The sequence below is a fragment of the Schistocerca serialis genome, chromosome 4 (assembly GCF_023864345.2).
Source record: "Schistocerca serialis cubense isolate TAMUIC-IGC-003099 chromosome 4, iqSchSeri2.2, whole genome shotgun sequence".
In the NCBI taxonomy this organism is placed as follows: domain Eukaryota; kingdom Metazoa; phylum Arthropoda; class Insecta; order Orthoptera; family Acrididae; genus Schistocerca; species Schistocerca serialis.
Genome location: NC_064641.1, coordinates 122,862,899 through 122,881,967, shown reverse-complemented (window position 1 = coordinate 122,881,967; position 19,069 = coordinate 122,862,899). Strand labels below are relative to the sequence as shown.

The following is a 19,069-nucleotide window of genomic DNA, read 5'->3' as shown; positions in this document are numbered from 1 at the left end:
AGAAATTAAAAGCGATGCACATCATGAAATTTCAAAATATAATCAAGTTTGAATCGCAAAGGTGAATGTAATCGTAATTACGTGGCACTGATAGGCGAAATCGGATATTCAGAAAGAAACATCAATCCCCCTAGGCATGTCTGTTTCAGAGTGACGTGCACGTCATTCCAGAGACTAACTGCCTTAGTTGGTCTTAGTCTCTGGCATGATGTACCCGTAACTTATGCAAATATTTTATCCTGTGACGCATATTACAATTTTATGTTGACAAGAGCCTCTGCCTGCGGGAATTGACTATTGAACATTTATTCTCTTATGTAATCTGGCTACTGTCATGGCTTGCGACAATTTTTGTTTTTCAATTTTATACATGACACGAGCTGCTCCGCTCCATTTAATGTAATGTACAATCATATGATGTAACAAGGCCCACTACTTGTGAAGGAGATATTTTTACAAATATCTAAACCTACGTCAAGAGCTAATAAACCCTTATTTGGAACTGGTTGGCTGATTTTCAACCTATTCAGATTCACACAGTTGCTGTTTCGCGGCCATGTTTAAGATTTAGAAATACTTAAAATATTTCAAGAATTGTTTCTTAGAGTGGAATTTATGAATGTTCTTCACCTCACGTAGGGACCTTGACGACTTAATTCTCGAGTACACGTTAACAGTTATTACGTTTTACTATTTTCACATTAGATCCTTCTATACGCAACTGAATAACAAAAACTAATAAAAAATGTAAAAATAAAACTTTTAAGCGTACGTGTAGACACACACACACACACACACACACACACACACACACACACACACACACACACACACAAAGACCAAAAATATACCAAATCCGACAGTTGGCAATAACATTCAATAGTCGCCAACAACATTAGAAACAGAACATTAAGAAAATGTGTGTTCATATTGTCTGTGTTATGCGGATCAAAACGCTGAAGAGTAAAAGCAGAGGAACTGCTTGAAAACAATCAATATTTAGTTGCATACGAAGGAACCTAACGCGCAAATTCTCAGCGTAATATTATACAAATCTAAGGAAGACAGGACAGAGAAAGTTAAAAAGGTTAAGTATTATACACTGAAGAGCCAAAGAAACTGGTAAACCTGCCCAATATCGTGTAGCTCCTCCACGAGAACGCAGGAGTACTGCAACACGACGTGGCATGGACTCCACTAATGTCTGAAGTAGTGCTGGAGGGAACTGCAGCGTTGTCCATAAACCCGTAAGTGTACGAGGGGCTGGATATCTTTTCTCAACAGTATCTCGCAAGACATGCCAGATATGCTCAATAATGTTAATGTATCGGGAGTTTGGTGGCCATCGAAAGTGTTTAAACTCAGAAGAGTGTTCCTGCAGCCATTCTCGACTTGTGGAGTGTCGCATTGTCCTACTGGAATAGCCCAAGTCCTTTGGAATGCACGATGAATACGCATGGATGCAGGTGATCAGACAGGATGCTTAACATGTGTCACCTGTCAGAGCCATATCTACACGTATCAGGGGTCATATATCACACCAAGTGCTCATACCCCATACCATTACAGAGCCTCCACCAGCTTCAACGGTTCGCTGCTGACTTGCAGGGTCCATGGAGTCTCCTTACGCATACATGTCCATCCACTCGACACGACTGGAAATGAGATTCGTCAGACAAGGCAACGTGTTTACTGTCATCAATAGTCCAATGTCGGTGTTGACGGGCCGAGGCGAGGTGTAAAGCTTTGCGTCGTGCAGTCATGAAGGGTACACGTGAGGGTCTTCCACTCAGAAAGCCCATATCGATGATGTTACGTTGCTGGTTTACATATCTCTGTATTAGAATACGCATGCCAATTTCTTTGGCGCTTCAGTGTATCTTTATTTGTGCACTAGATGAGATAAGAAGGAATTTTACAGATTTTGACATTTGACTAATGAGGTTAAAAGGGTGATAGGAAATACTGCATTGTTTTGAATGGTAGATTGCCCACTAGTTGTATATTTTTTATATTGTAGATCTGAAGATGGTCATTACTGACAGAAACCGGTCATCGTCGAAGGAATTTATACTGTGATCAAAGACTGGAATAAAGAACATTTGAAAAAACATTAAAAAACTTATATAATACAGGGTCAGTGGCAGTGTCTGTTGCACATCTACGAATGCTGATAGAGTAACATTGTCTGGCAGTAATGAAAGTCGAGATTCGAATACTTTTCAACATACTGTCCAGCTATACCTCTACACAAAAACAGATATTGTTATAACGGGAATGTACATGAAACATAAAGATGCGACAGGTGATAGTGCAACATCGTCTGCAATGTTTTGATGACACATGGCCCAATCTGCTGACCTGCTTGATGCTCGACGCGACGAAGATGAGGTAGACGCAGCAGGTGCTGTAGTAGGTGGTCAGCAGCGCTATGTTGACAAACGTCCTGCAACAACATCACAAGAAACAGCATGGGTAATAACGGCATCCAGAAATTCATGTGGACTTAGAGAAATTTCTCTGGTGGACCACATAAATACGGATCTTTATTTACGTTTATGCAATAGAGCAAATTCTAGGGAGAGCGTCAAAGGCTTCTAATATGAAAATTCGCAATAAAGTTAAAATCCTGCAGCAGGTGGCTTGCGGTCATTTCCTTTGCTTCTGGGTGCGAACTATCAAACAATATGGAATGACATGGTATGATGGTGTGGCCCACAACTACGTTCCCACCGACTCAGCGTTGCAATATTAAAAGTTTTGGCTGGTTTCGTTGTCTAGGGGCTGGGATACGTAGTTGCCGCATTACAGGCCAAATACTGCTCAGTCTACAGTATACGATAGGTATACGAAAATGGTTCAAATGGCTCTGAGCATTATGGGACTTAACTTCTTAGGTCATCAGTCCCCTAGAACTTAGAACTACTTAAACCTAACTAACCTAAGGACATCACACACATCGATGCCCGAGGCAGGATTCGAACCTGCGACCGTAGCGGTCGCGCGGTTCCAGACTGTAACTCCTAGAACCGCTCGGCCACTTCGGCCGGCTATAGGTATACGGACTTGAATCGAATGGTCTAAGGTTTCTGTCACTCGGCAATTGCGAATTATGAATGTAGCAACTAAATTTATAAATAAAAGATTGCAATTAAATAAAATCTGCAGGTAGAGTCTTAACGACTTTGTGATGGGTACGATAGTAGAAGTACTTTTGAGAATGCGGTATATTTCTGCAAAACACTTATTGGTGTCGATGGTCCAGCAATTAAATAAAATATAAGTTAATTAACAGGGAAACAATAGATTCCTACTGCATTTAATTAGTTAAGAACAACAACATAGATTGCGAGATATTCACTTCTCCACGCACACTACTTCACTGTAGAAGTGCTCAAGTCGGCACTCCGAAGTATTTCTATCTGCCGCGACCACGCGCAAACCGCTCGCGCCGTCGCATCCAGCACTCCCTCGGCCCCCCCCCCCCCCCCCCCGCCCCGTGTCCTGTACCGTACTCCCTCGCGCCGCACTGTTCCGAACTGCCACGTGTCCTCCCCGGAAACGATGCGCCTCCCCACTTCCATAGTCTCTCCACGTGTCCTTTTTGCAACGATCGCTGTGATTGGCTAGAGCGCTCCCGCCCTGTCTTCAACCCAATATACACTCACAAACATAATGAAACATACACGAAGTACTGGAGGTACATTTAAATAACTTAAAATTAAATAAATATTCCTACGGCTGGACCATAAACACGCTCTAAAACACATTATTAAATACATAAACAATTGAAAAGCAAAAGGTAGGCGAGGAGCCTAATGTCTCTGTGCTTCCTAACACACAGTAAATATTTAACCGATTTCGTCATCAATAGTATATATCGGATATAAACAAAGACATAGACGAATAAATATATTTACAAGCATGCTGCTACCGTTTTTTCGTGTAACTGTGGAGTACTTATGTTCAGACGCAATCGATAGTAATCGGGCACTTTGTCCTCCAGTAACTCATGTACTATTCAAGTTACATGCCTGTAATTCATACCAATTTAGGTTTACACTAATAGCTTTCTAAAGACACGGCGACCAACAAAATCGGATGACGCGTTTATATCTTGGAAATTCGTTGCTGGGTGTTACTCGTATAATTTACAGTCAGATACTAAACTTTAAACTAATAAAGATATTGAATATCTGATTACACCATCAGAATCGTCGTGCAAATAATGGTAATGTACATGTTTCTTTTTGAGGTATCGTTATTCATCTGGCTGCTATTAATTTCTATACGAACGGTGAAATGTATGCCATTAGGGTTTAACAAAGTCCGCCATCTTTGGCACTCCCGGCGCGTCTCCTTCATCAACACAGCGTCACTATGGAATTCCCAGCCACGCGGTTGGACCGGCCGTTGTGCGGCATCACGCTGTTGCTTAGCTAACGTTTGGGACCACGTGGTTGCTGCCGGGCCGCGGCTTTGGCGAGCGTCCTGTGCGGCCGCCCCAACTCCGAACATACAATATATCCAGGGCGCCACAACTCGCCCATTACGTCACATGGGGGAGAAACGCCAAGTCCGCAGGGGGAGAAACGCCAAGTCCGCATCTGTGTTGTAACAATGACGTACAGCGCTCAAGACAACGGGATCGCAATCCGGATGATTGCCCTTCAGACTCCACCCAACTACCCAGATGTTTTCCTAATGCTGGAATGATTCGTTTAAAAAGCAGAATGTCTTCCTCATCATTATCCAATCCAAACTGTTGCTGTGTCTCTAACAATCTCGGTGTCTACGTAGTAGTAGATATATTGTGGATCAGTATTAGAGAAAAGAAAACTTAGATGAAGCCCGGAATCTACAGACAACAATACAAAGAAGGCCTCCGAGCATAAATCCGTCATCTAGTACTGTTTTCAAATTGTAAGGAAAAGTTATTTTAGTGTTTTCTGTTTTTTTTTTATCAATAAGTCTTGTTGAAAGCTATGAAGGATTTATATTAAAAAAAGTGGTTTTTGTGATAAAAATCTACGAAATAACTCATGAGCAACTAACTCTTTCCATTGCTAAATTGCCTTTTATTTTATGTAAATTTAGATAAAGATACCCAAATACACTCCTGGAAATGGAAAAAAGAACACATTGACACCGGTGTGTCAGACCCACCATACTTGCTCCGGACACTGCGAGAGGGCTGTACAAGCAATGATCACACGCACGGCACAGCGGACACACCAGGAACCGCGGTGTTGGCCGTCGATTGGCGCTAGCTGCGCAGCATTTGTGCACCGCCGCCGTCAGTGTCAGCCAGTTTGCCGTGGCATACGGAGCTCCATCGCAGTCTTTAACACTGGTAGCATGCCGCGACAGCGTGGACGTGAACCGTATGTGCAGTTGACGGACTTTGAGCGAGGGCGTATAGTGGGCATGCGGGAGGCCGGGTGGACGTACCGCCGAATTGCTCAACACGTGGGGCGTGAGGTCTCCACAGTACATCGATGTTGTCGCCAGTGGTCGGTGGAAGGTGCACGTGCCCGTCGACCTGGGGCCGGACCGCAGCGACGCACGGATGCACGCCAAGACCGTAGGATCCTACGCAGTGCCGTAGGGGACCGCACCGCCACTTCCCAGCAAATTAGGGACACTGTTGCTCCTGGGGTATCGGCGAGGACCATTCGCAACCGTCTCCATGAAACTGGGCTACGGTCCCGCACACTGTTAGGCCGTCTTCCGCTCACGCCTCAACATCGTGCAGCCCGCCTCCAGTGGTGTCGCGACAGGCGTGAATGGAGGGACGAATGGAGACGTGTCGTCTTCAGCGATGAGAGTCGCTTCTGCCTTGGTGCCAATGATGGTCGTATGCGTGTTTGGCGCCGTGCAGGTGAGCGCCACAATCAGGACTGCATACGACCGAGGCACACAGGGCCAACACCCGGCATCATGGTGTGGGGAGCGATCTCCTACACTGGCCGTACACCACTGGTGACCGTCGAGGGGACACTGAATAGTGCACGGTACATCCAAACCGTCATCGAACCCATCGTTCTACCATTCCTAGACCGGCAAGGGAACTTGCTGTTCCAACAGGACAATGCACGTCCGCATGTATCCCGTGCCACCCAACGTGCTCTAGAAGGTGTAAGTCAACTACCCTGGCCAGCAAGATCTCCGGATCTGTCCCCCATTGAGCATGTTTGGGACTGGATGAAGCGTCGTCTCACGCGGTCTGCACGTCCAGCACGAACGCTGGTCCAACTGAGGCGCCAGGTGGAAATGGCATGGCAAGCCGTTCCACAGGACTACATCCAGCATCTTTACGATCGTCTCCATGGGAGAATAGCAGCCTGCATTGCTGCGAAAGGTGGATATACACTGTACTAGTGCCGACATTGTGCATGCTCTGTTGCCTGTGTCTATGTGCCTGTGGTTCTGTCAGTGTGATCATGTGATGTATCTGACCCCAGGAATGTGTCAATAAAGTTTCCCCTTCCTGGGACAATGAATTCACGGTGTTCTTATTTCAATTTCCAGGAGTGTATTTTTCATGAAATTGAACCGGCCAACCTGCGTGATAAAACCTTTTCTCATTCGCACTCTCTGTCAGCTCATAGTTCTCTAGCAATTAGCAATATGTCTGCCACCTCGTGACAAAATAGTGCACTACAGAGGTAGACGCCGACAACAGTTCGTCACCAATGGACGACTGAGGAATACACTGCGTTAGGACTCCTAGTGCTTGCGTATAGCTATGGGGGAAAATTGTTACTTTAGATAAATACCGTCAGTGAAAGGGTTAACATACTCTGCAGATTGATGGGCCGCCACTAACAGTGTCGCATACACACACTCCATGTGGCACTGTGGTCAGATTTCTGGTTAACAAGACATTGAGATTCAGGATGGTGATCAAGGACTGCTCTCTGTCACTTTACCTGTCTTTTGTGTCCAAATGCTGATAATTAGACGCTCTTGGATCATAGACGTATGTGAAGAAAATGACGCAATGGAGATGCGAAATTTATCCATAACGGCCATTAATGCTGTGTTAGTCGTGCCACGAACTGCGACGTAGGCGAGGAAAACGATACGCAGAGATATACTTCTCGCAATTTGGACCACAGACTTATATTATTTGAATTGAAAAGAACATCTTGTACTTCCGACATTAAATAACGTATCCACCTCAGAGTTTGATATTTTCTCTTAGAGTCCGTCTGTATGCTTTCATTTTGATGGCCAACACAACTTGTATGCTTTTACACTGTGATAGGGAAACTTTACCGGTATCCAGCATGTGGTATACAACAGACGGTTGTTACAAAGATCTTGACAAAAAGACATGACATAGACCTACTTCGCTGAGAGATGTTATTTGTTTTCTAGCTTGCACGCTTTAAAGCCCCCCCCAAGAACCACGAACCTCACCGTTGGTGGGGAGGCTTGCGTGCCTTAGCGATACAGATAGCCGTGCCGTAGGTGCAACCACAACGGAGGAGTATCTTTTGAGAGGCCAGACAAACTTGTGGTTCCTGAAGAGGGGCAGCAGCCTTTTCAGTAGTTGCAGGGGCAACAGTCTGGATGACTGACTGATCTGGTCTTGTAACACTAACCAAAACGGCCTTGCTTTGCTGGTACTGCGAACGGCTGAAAGCAAGGGGAAACTACGGCCGTAATTTTTCCCGAGGGCATGCAGCTTTACTGTATTATTAAATGAAGATGGCGTCCTCTTGGGTAAAATATTCCGGAGGTAAAATAGTCCCCCATTCAGATCTCCGGGCGGGGACTACTCAGTAGGTCGTTGTTATCAGGAGAAAGAAAACTGGCGTTCTACGGATCGGAGCGTGGAATGTCAGATCCCTTAATCGGGAAGGTAGGTTAGAAAATTTAAAAAGGGAAATGGATAGGTTAAAGTCAGATATAGTGGGAATTAGTGAAGTTCGGTGGCAGGAGGAACAAGACTTTTGGTCAGGTGAATACAGGGTTATAAATACAAAATCAAATAGGGGTAATGCAGGAGTAGGTTTAATAATGAATAAAACAATAGGAATTCTGGGAAAGCTACTACAAACAGCATAGTTAACGCATTATTGTGGCCAAGATAGACACGAAGCCCACGTCTTTTACAGTAGTACAAGTTTATATGTCAACTAGCTCTGCAGATGATGAAGAAACTGATGAAATTTATAATGAGATAAAAGAAATTATTCAATTAGTGAAGAGAGACGAAAATTTAATAGTCATGGAGGACTGGAATTCGACAGTAGGAAAAGGAAGAGAAGGAAACGTAGTAGGTGAATTTTGATTGGGGCTAATAAATGGAAGAGGAAGCCCCCTGGTAGAATTTTGCACAGAGCATAACATATTCATAACTAACATTTGGTTCAAGAATCATGAACGAAGGTTGTATTCATGGAAGAATCCTGGAGATACTAGAAGGTTTCAGATAGATTATATAATGGTCAGACAGAGATTTAGGAACCAGGTTTTAAATTGTAAGACATTTCCAGGGGCAGATGTGGACTCTGATCACAATCTATTGGTTATGAACTGTAGATTAAAACTGAAGAAACTGCAAAAAGGTGGGAATTTAAGGACATGGGACCTGGATAAACTGATTAAACCAGCGGTTGTACAGAGTTTCAGGGAGAGCATTAGGGAACAATTGACAGGAATGGGGGAAAGAAATACATTAGAAGAAGAATGGGTAACTTTGAGAGATGAAGTAGTGAAGGCAGCACAGGACCTATTAGTTAAAAAGACGAGGGCTAGTAGAAATCCATGGGTAACAGAAGAAATATTGAATTTAATTGATGAAAGGAGAAAATATAAAAATGCAGTAAATGAAGCAGGAAAAAAGGAATACAAACGTCTCAAAAACGAGATCGAGATCGACAGGAAGTGCAAAATGGCTAAGCAGGGATGGCTAGAGGACAAATGTAAGGAACTGGGGGTAAGATAGATACTGCCTACAGGAAAATTAAAGAGACCTTTGGAGAAAAGAGAACCCCTTGTATGAATATCAAGAGCTCAGATGGAAACCCAGTTCTAAGCAAAGAAGGGAAAACAGAAAGGTGGAGGGAGTATATAGAGGGCCTATACAAGGGCGATGTACTTGAGGACAATATTATGGAAATGGAAGAGGATGTAGATGAAGATGAAATGGCAGATACGATACTGCGTGAAGAGTTTTACAGAGCACTGAAAGACCTGAGTCGAAAAAAGGCCCCGGGACTAGACAACATTCCATTAGAACTACTGACGGCCTTGGGAGGGCCAGCCCTGACAAAACTCTACCATCTGGTGAGCAAGATGTATGAGACAGGCGAAATACCCTCAGACTTCAAGAAGAATATAATAATTCCAATCCCAAAGAAAGCAGGTGGTGACAGATGTGAAAATTACCGAACAATCAGTTTAATAAGTCACGGATGCAAATTTCTAACGCGTATTCTTTACAGACGAATGGAAAAATTGGTAGAATCTGACCTCGGGGAAGTTTAGTTTGGATTCCGTAGAAATATTGCAACACGTGAGGCAATACTGACCCTGCGACTTATCTTAGGAGCTACATTAACGAAAGACAAACCTACGTTTCTAGCATTTGTAGACTTAGAGAAAGGTTTTGACAATGTTGACTGGAATACTCTCTTTCAAATTCTGAAGGTGGCAGGGGTAAAATACAGGGAGCGAAAGGCTATTTACAATTTGTACAGAAACCAGATGGCTGTTATAAGAGTCGAGGGGCACGAAAGGGAAAGCAGTGGTTGGGAAGGGAGTGAGACAGGGTTGTAGCCTATCCCCGATGTTATTCAATCTGTATATTGAGGAATCAGTGAAGGAAACAAAAGAAAATTTCGAAATAGGTATTAAAATCCATGGAGAAGAAAGAAAAACCTTGAGGTTCGCCGATGACATTGGAATTCTGTCAGAGACAGCAAAGGACTTGGAAGAGCAGTTGAACGGAATGGACAGTGTCATGAAAGGAGGGTATAAGATGAACATCAAAAGCAAAACGAGGATAATGGAATGCAGTCGAATTAAGTCGGGTGATGCTGAGGGAATTAGATTAGGAATTGAGACACTTAAAGTAGTAAAGGAGTTTTGCTATTTGGAAAGCAAAATAACTGATGATGTTCGAAGCAGAGAGGATATAAAATGTAGACTGGCAATGGCAAGGAAAGCTTTTCTAAAGAAGAGAAATTTATTAACATCGAGTGTTGATTTAAGTGTCAGGAAATCGTTTCTGAAACTATTTGTATGGAGCGTAGCCATGTATGGAAGTGAAACATGGACGATAATTAGTTTGGACAAGAATAGAAGCTTTCGAAATGTGGTGTTACAGAAGAATGCTGAAGATTAGATGGGTAGATCATGTAACTAATGAGGAGGTATTGAATAGGATTGGGGAGAAGAGCAGTTTGTGGCACAACTTGACTAGAAGAAGGGATCGGTTGGTGGGACATGTTATGAGGCGTCAGGGGATTATCAATTTAGTATTGGAGGGCAGCGTGGAGGGTAAAAATCGTAGAGGGAGACCAAGAGATGAATACACTAAACAGATTCAGAAGGATGTAGGTTGCAGTAGGTACTGGGAGATGAAGCTTGCACAGGATAGAGTAACATGGAGAGCTGCATCAAACCAGTCTCAGGACCGAAGACCACAACAACAACAACAACAACACGCTTTAAAATCGATATATGGGTAAATAATTCAATCATACTGGCGTTAACTGAGAGCTCAAAATGGAATTAATAAATAAACGAATTACTGCAACAACATGCTTCTAATGATCTGATATTTTATTTCTATTCGTATATTGACGTATAATACAGTCAGTTTATGACCTAATACTTTAATCAAGATTGGCGTTAACATGAGTGCCCTGAAATAAAATAATGCAGAGTTTAGTATGTGCAATGAGTTTCAGCTCTCTGCATGACCATAAACTTCATATATAAATTTAAAAAAAACAATAACAAAGCTTCGAATGAACTGTTGACTTATTTCTGTTCTTACATTAACATGATCTGGAATATTAGTAATGATACATTTTGTTTATTTTAGCTATAGGAATCACAGTGTAAATGCATACAGATTGTGTAAAAATGTGTGTAGTGATATACCAACTGGACATCAAAATGGAAGGAGATAGATGGACACTAACAGAAAAAACCTGTCCATGCCGTCGCAGTAAGTACAAAACTAAAATTTTGCATCCATATCGACAGATATACAATACTCATGGCGATACATTAATGCATGTTCAATCTTCTTGTTATAGACACAGCACCCAGCATTATGCTAGAAATAGTGATGTAACTTCCAGAAAACCATTTGAACATGAACCTGAAAAGGTTCGAAAACAGGTTCATGGAGTTATAAATAACTATCAAAAAAGTGACTGGTTGCAGTTTTATGTATTTACATTTAATTAACAGTCACGGGTTCTAAAATAGCCGTAATGGATAAGCTTACTCTCAAGACTATAAATAAACAATAAATAAACATCTACATCCGCGTGGATACTCTGCAAATCACATTTAAGCGCCTGGCACAGTTAAATAAACTTGCGCTTGGTAATGAGTATGCCGCAATATGAGGCCCTATTGACTGTAAACACAGATTACGTAAGTGACAGCAGTCAGATTCAAAATTCCCATCTACATGGCGTACCTTTCACCAATAGCGGACGGGCCACCTATCTGCGACTGGTCGGTTGTCGGAATCTAATGGCAGACGACACAGCTTACGCGGGTTATCACATATCACAAAAAAAGTTAATTCACTTGATAAAACGCTATCCACGTATGTAGAAATAGAAGCGTCCAAAAGACAGGTTAAAAGCACATTCAAAAATAAACACCATAATAAAACGAAGAGGAGGTAGTATCGACTTGTGTTAATGGCGGAATCAACAATGTCAATATAGAAACATTCTTTGCAGAAGCAACATTAATTTTAAGGAAAGCAAATATTAAGAAACGTCTGTCACGAAATCAGAAGAAATTACTTTTGGAGCTGTTTAAAATGCTTTTAGTGTTCATAGAAAAGAGTGCCATGCACTGCAGGTTATTTTTGCGTGGTCTGTACGTTGTACATAGATGGCGGCTCGATGGTGTTGAAAGTATAATTATTGTAGTTCCATCAGTTGTGAAACTGCAATGGGCACATCCTCTTGCTTAGAGTATGATTTGCCAGGCAACAGCACCCTTCGTCAGATTCCTGTTGTCATGGGCTGGTCAAGTGTTAATGTACAAATTCGGTTTCGTAATTGCACGACAATACCGTCTCTTACACAAGCGACTACGTCACTCACGTTCCGTGCACAGCTTTGAAACATTATAAAATTCACTTTGACTCGTAGATCGCAAAGTTACAGTTTGTCCGCTTTTAGCAATCGCGATCGCAAATTCACCCTACTGACAAAAACAGTGTCACACGTCATAAACAGTTTGAAGCGAAGTCTTCATGACGGTACTTAATGTTTTACACGCGCAGCAGTTTATTGTGTTCCAAACAAGATAACAACTTTAAAGTACATTAGTTTACAGCTCAGTTGCACGGTGACAATTAATTAACTATAACTACATTTACATCTGCGTCTACGTGATTACTGTGCTATTCACAACAAAGTGCCTGGCAGAGGGTTCATGAACCACCTACAAGCTGTCTCTCTACCTTTCCACTCTCGAACGGCGAGAGGGAAAAATGAGCACTTATATTTTTCTGCACGAGCCCTGCTTTCTCTTATTTTATCGTGATGATAATTTCTCCGCATGTAGGTAGGTGCCAACAGAATGTTTTCGCAATCGGAGGAGAAAACTGATGATTGAAATTTCATAAGAAGATCCCGTCGCAACGAAAAACGCCTTTGTTTTAATGATTGCCACTCCAATTCACGTATCATGCCTGTGGAACTCTCTCCCGTATTTCGCTATAATGCAAAACGAGCTGCCCTTCTTTGAACTTTTTCGATGTCATCCGTCAGTCCCACCCGATGGGGATCCCACACCGCACTGCAATACTCCAGAATAGGGCGGACAAGCGTGATCTAAGCAGTTTCTTTAGTAGACCAGTTACACCTTCTAAGTGATCTGCCAATGAATCGCAGTTTGCTCTGCCCACAACATTATCTATGTGATCGTTCCAATTTACGTTATTTGTAATTGTAATCCTTAAGTATTTAGTTGAATTTCCAGTCTTAACATTTGTGTGACTTACCGTGTAATCTAAATTTAGTGGATTACCCATGTGAACGACTTCACACTTTTCTTTATTCAGGGTCAACTGCCACTTTTTGCACCATACAGCTATCTTATCTAAATCATTTTGCAACTCGTTTTGGGCATCTGATGACTTCAGAAGACGTTGAATGACAGCATCATATGTAAACAGTCTAAGACGGCTACTCAGATTGTCTCCTATGTCGTTAATATAGATCAGGAACAATATAGGACCTATAAAACTTCCTTGGGGAACGCCGGATATTATCTCTGTTTTACTTGATAACTTCCCGTCTATTACTACGAACTATGACCTTTTTGACAGGAAATGACGAATCCAGTCACACAACTGAGGCGATATTCGATAGTCATGCAATTTGATTAGAAGACGCTTGTGAGGAACGGTGTCGAAAGCCTTCTGGAAATCTAAAAATATGGAATAAATTTGACATCCCCTGTCGACAGCACTGATTACTTCATGAGTATAAAGAGCTAGTTGTGTTTCACAAGAACGGTATTTTCTGGGTCCGTGATGACTGTGTGCCAATAAATCGTTTTCTTCGAGGTAATTTATATTGTCCGAATACAGTATATGTTCAGAAATCCCGAAATCCTACTGCAGAACGACGTTAGTGATACGGACCTTTAATTCAGAGGATTACTAATATTTTCCTTTTTGGGTATTTGTGGGACTTGAGCAATTTTACCGTCTTTAGGTACGGATCTTTTTGTGAGCCAGCGGTTGTATATAATTGATAAATATGGAGCTATTGTATCAGCGTACTGTGAAAGGAACCTGACGGTTATACAGTCTGGACCGCAGGCCCTGCCTTTATCAAGTGTCATGAGCTTCTTTCCTACACGGAAGACATCTACTTCTATGTTTCTTACCTTGGTAGTTGTTCTTGATTGGAAAAGAAATTTAAATTATTTACTAATTACGGCGAGCGCACTCTTTATTCAGCATGTAAACATCACTACAGATATTGAGACTTAAGTTACGACGCGTTCGATATGCCTGCCATCATTGGCGATGAAGTGGTGCTGACGAATAGCGAGATTCTGCGTGACCCGCTGAAGTTCTGAATATCGATGCTGTCGATGACCTCACGTATGGCTGTTTTCAGCTCAGCAATGCTTCTGGCGTTATTGCTTAAATACAGCCCCACAAACAGTAGTCGCATGTGTTCAGATCCGAAGAACATGGACGCCAAGCAAGGCCCATGCCAGTGGCCTCTGGGTACCCCAGAGCCAGAGTGCAGCCCCCAAAGCGCTCCTCCAGACAACAGACGCTCTCCTGCTTCGATGGAGTGGAACCCCGTCTTGCATGAACCACATCTTGTCGAAGTCAGGGTCACTTTGGATAATGGCGATGAAATCATTTTCCAAAACCTTCAAGTACCGTTCGGCAGTCACCGTACTATCAAGGAATATCGCACCGATTATTCCGTGACTAGATGTTGCACACTATACCGTCACCCGTTGATTATGAAGAGACTTCTCGATCGCGAAATGCGGATTCTCAGTCCCCTAAATGCACCAATTTTGCTTACTGACGAACCCATCCATAAGAAAGTGGTTTTCATCGCTGAACAAAACCATACAGCGCATAAGCATACTGATTCCCATCATGACCTGCGACCGGCGGTCCAGTTTGAACGTCCCAACACAAGGCGTTCAGAAGTTACGACGGCTTTGTTTCATATAGTCCACTATCACCCTGTGTATACAAATTGTTCAGTTCTACCAACGGCAATCACTGTTCACTTGCGTGTACATTGTCACCGCTGTTTATAGTACTCCACGAAGGTCACAGTATTCACACAGCCTTTTTGTTTCATAGCGTCCACGTCGAAATTCAGTTTGAAGCGTGAGCGAAACATAAGAACGCGGTCGTAAATTATCGTGTGTTTTTTGTCTAGCACGATTACACAATGACACGCGTGTTAGCTACGACATTGCACACAACTGACTATCCCACTACAACTATCGATTATCGTCCCTTTGTAAAACAGTCCATACAACAGTTCTATATAGTACGTTTTGTTTTACACAGTTCATTTATTAGAAGAATTACAAAGAAGACCAAACGTACTTTGAAATTACTCATAATCTTCAAGAACCTCACGTAGCAATATAAATTAAAAAAAAAGATAAACATACTCACATTTGGTATTGTGGAACGAAATTAAAAATATTCTAGATCATTGAAGACACAGGGTGACAATTTTTGAATTATATGGAATAAAATCGTCATAACTTCTGAACGGTTTGCTTTAAGACGTTCAAATTGCACCGTTGGCCGCGGAGCATCATGGGAAATATTATGCGCTGTATGGTTTTGTTTAGCAATGAAGCCCACTTTCATTTGGATGGGTTCGTCAATAATCACCTCAACGGGTGACTGTGTGGCGTGCAATGTTCAGTCACGGAATAATCGGTGCGATAATCCTTGATGGCACGGTGTCTGCCGAACGGTACGTAAAGGTTTTGGAAGATGACTTCTGTGGTGTCACCGCCAGACACCACACTTGCTAGGTGGTAGCTTAAATCGGCCGCGGTCCATTTAGTACATGTCGGACCCACGTGTCGCCACTGTGTAATCGCAGACCTAGCGCCACCACCAAGGCAGGTCTCGTGATACGAGAGAGCACTCGCCCCAGTTGTACGAGAACCTAGCTACCGACCAGATGTACGAAGCCTTTCTCTCTCATTAGCCGAGAGACAGAATAGCCATCAGCTAAGTTAATGGCTACGAACTAGCAAGGCGCCATTTGTATCAGTGCCTATAGCTTACAAGTATTCAAGAGAGATGTATTCCAAGGACTAATTAAAAGATAAGTAATAAGCATCTACATACTTTTCTTCTTATTCATTTATAAGTTCTCATGTTCCAGACTTCACGACCGTCTGCTTTAGTCTAGCGTGCATTTTCAGCCATCTCAACTTCACGGTGTCGGCCCAGCTACCGACACAACATTGGCGACGATTTAAAGTATTCTTTCTGATTGCTTACATTTAATTGTCATGGCTTCGCCACATTCTCCAGATGTACTGTCCGAATTTTATCGCTTGCAGAATCAGCAGACGCAGGCGTTACTGGATGCCCTTGGACAGCTCGTCCACGGTCAACGTACCATTCAAACCGATGCGGCCGCCGCCGCTTCTTCGCTACCGCTGCCACTAAACGCTGTTGCACCTCCCTTTCGACCATACGTGGCAGCCGATGAGACCTGGCACGAGTGGTCTCGCCAGTTCAACTTTCATCTAGCAGCCTACAGAATTCAAGGTAATGAGCGGCAGCCGTTTTTGCTTTCTTGTGTCGGTGTGTCCACATACCGTGTGATAGTGAAATTGTTTCCCCGACGCGACGTAGCAACTCTGTCCTACGAGGAAATTTTGTCTGCATTAGATGCCTATTTCAAAGAAACAGTTAATGTGGTTGCAAAACGGTATACGTTCTTTCGTACAAAACGTACGGCCGGTCAAACTAATAGGGAGTGGGTAGCAACATTGCAAGGACTTACTAGGGACTGTGCCTTTGAATGTGACTGTGGTCTTTCTTATTCAGATACAATGGTGCGTGATGCAATTGCACAGAACGTTTCTGATGTTCGCATACGGGAGCAAATTTTGAAACTAGTTAATCCCTCCCTTCAACAAGTGATAGACATATTGGATAGACAGGACACACTTGACTGTGCTCAGGAATCTTTTGAAACTTCGCCAGCCGTGTGTAACATTAACCGGCCCGCTGGACGCGCTGCGCGGCCCGGTAACCGGGCCTCGCGCACGTCCGCACAACTGCCATCGAACAAACAAACGCAGCTGCCGCCGCGCGCTAAGCCACGTGTGCCGCGCCAGCCCACAAATGTAGTGAAATCATGCCCGCGGTGTGCTACTAGACATTCGCGTGAACATTGCCCGTCCCGCCAAGCTATTTGCTTTTTCTGCAATAAGAAAAAATCATGTTCAAAGTGTTTGCCAGAAAAAGCTCAGATCAGACAATCACAATCATTCCAGGCCCTTTGCTTCGCGCCGGAATCGAACCAAGGACACTCAGGCTCGTGGACCTTCGCCTATGGACATTCATGTCGTTAATTCCACTTCGTCCAGTGACACTTTCTCTAACAGTAACTGTGTTGGTCCCACAAAAACTGTGCGTCGACGTCGCCGGAAATCACGTCAATTAGCAAGTGATTCTGTACCAGTGTCTGTTCCAATTGCACAAAACAGTCGCTCTTGTCGTCAGCAGGACAATAAACTTTTTGTGGACTTAGACTTTGACGGCAAGGTGATACCATTCCAGCTCGATACCGGAGCTGCAGTTTCATTGCTCAATCACGACACGTACAAACAACTGGGCAAACCTCCGTTGCGTTCCGCAAATGTTAAGCTAACTACATATTCCGGACAGAAAATTCCTGTATTAGGACAGTGCAGCCTTCTTGCAACATACAAGGGACAAACAAAACTTGTGTCACTTTACGTTCTTCGTTCTTCTTCTGCAGGGAACTTGTTTGGTCTAGATTTATTTAAGTTGTTTAACATGTCTATTGTAAATCAGGTCCTATCAGTGAATCAGACTGTGCCTACAGGCAGTGTTTCTCGGCTGTGTGACGAATTTGCAGACATTTTTGCCCCGGGCTTAGGTTGCGCTAAAAACTATGAAGCACATTTGGAACTGGAAGGAAACGCGCAACCGAAATTTTTCAGAGCGCGCAATGTTCCCCACGCATTGCGTCAGGAGGTCGCAAGAACATTGCACAATGTCGAATCACAAGGTGTGAGTGAATGTGCGCAATGCCTCTTTCATTTCAGCTCCGCTTCATCGCTTACGCCGAACAGGTGTTCCGTTCGTCTGGACGACGGAATGCGAACGCGCCTTTCGCCAGTTGAAATCGGCGTTGCTTTCTAATACTTGCCTTACGCCATTCGATCCCCAGAAACCCCTTTTGTTGATGGTAGATGCATCGGATTTCGGGATCGGTGCTGTGCTTGCGCACAAAGTTGGCTCCCATGATCGCCCTATTGCCTTTGCGTCCAAATTGCTCTCGTCTGCGCAAAGAAATTATTCACAGATAGAGAAAGAAGCTTTGGCTCTCGTGTTTGGTGTTACTAAGTTCCATGATTTCTTGTATGGTCGTCACTTTACCATCATCACAGACCACAAACCTTTGACATCGCTTTTTCATCCGACCAAGCCTGTACCTCCACGTACAGCGCAGAAATTCATTCGCTGGTCTATTTTCCTCTCGCAGTACCGCTACGATATCTTGTATCGGTCCACTGCTAAGCATGGAAACGCCGATGCGTTGTCCCGTTTGCCTGTTGCTGAGGATAAAGCATTCGATTCTTCCGAACTTGCTTGTATGTTCATTGATTCGGAAACCGATGAAGTGGTCGAATCGTTTCCGATTGATTTTCGTCGTGTCGCTACAGCCACAGCTGCTGACCCTGTCCTTGCTACTGTTTTACGTTTTGTTGCTACGCAATGGCCTTTGTCAAAGTCTCGGATCGAGGATCCGTTGGTTCGCCGATTTTTTGCTCACAAGGAGAGACTTTTTGTTCGACGTGGTGTTTTGTTGTTGCGTTCTGATAATGATCAGTCCAGAGTCGTGGTCCCACGTTCGTTACAGTCCTCTGTTTTACGGCTTCTTCACCAAGGACATTGGGGTATAGTGCGAACGAAACAACTTGCTCGTCAGCACTGTACTTGGGGCGGAATCGATGCTGCGATTACGAATATGTGTTCTTCGTGCCCGGCGTGTGCCGAACAACAGTCCGCACCGCCGCGGAAAGTCTTTGCGTGGCCAAAAGCCACTTCCCCTTGGCAACGCTTGCA

General features: G+C 43.5%; 1 protein-coding gene across 1 annotated transcript in view; it reads right to left on the bottom strand.

Annotated features, from left to right (window-relative positions):
• Positions 1 to 19,069, bottom strand: part of LOC126474310 (proton-coupled amino acid transporter-like protein pathetic) — a 129,911-nt gene that overhangs the window by 62,288 nt on the left and 48,554 nt on the right. The window contains exon 5 of the mRNA XM_050101776.1: positions 2,362 to 2,446. Coding sequence (XP_049957733.1) covers positions 2,362 to 2,446 — 85 coding nt within the window. The remainder of the gene's footprint in view (positions 1 to 2,361; positions 2,447 to 19,069) is intronic.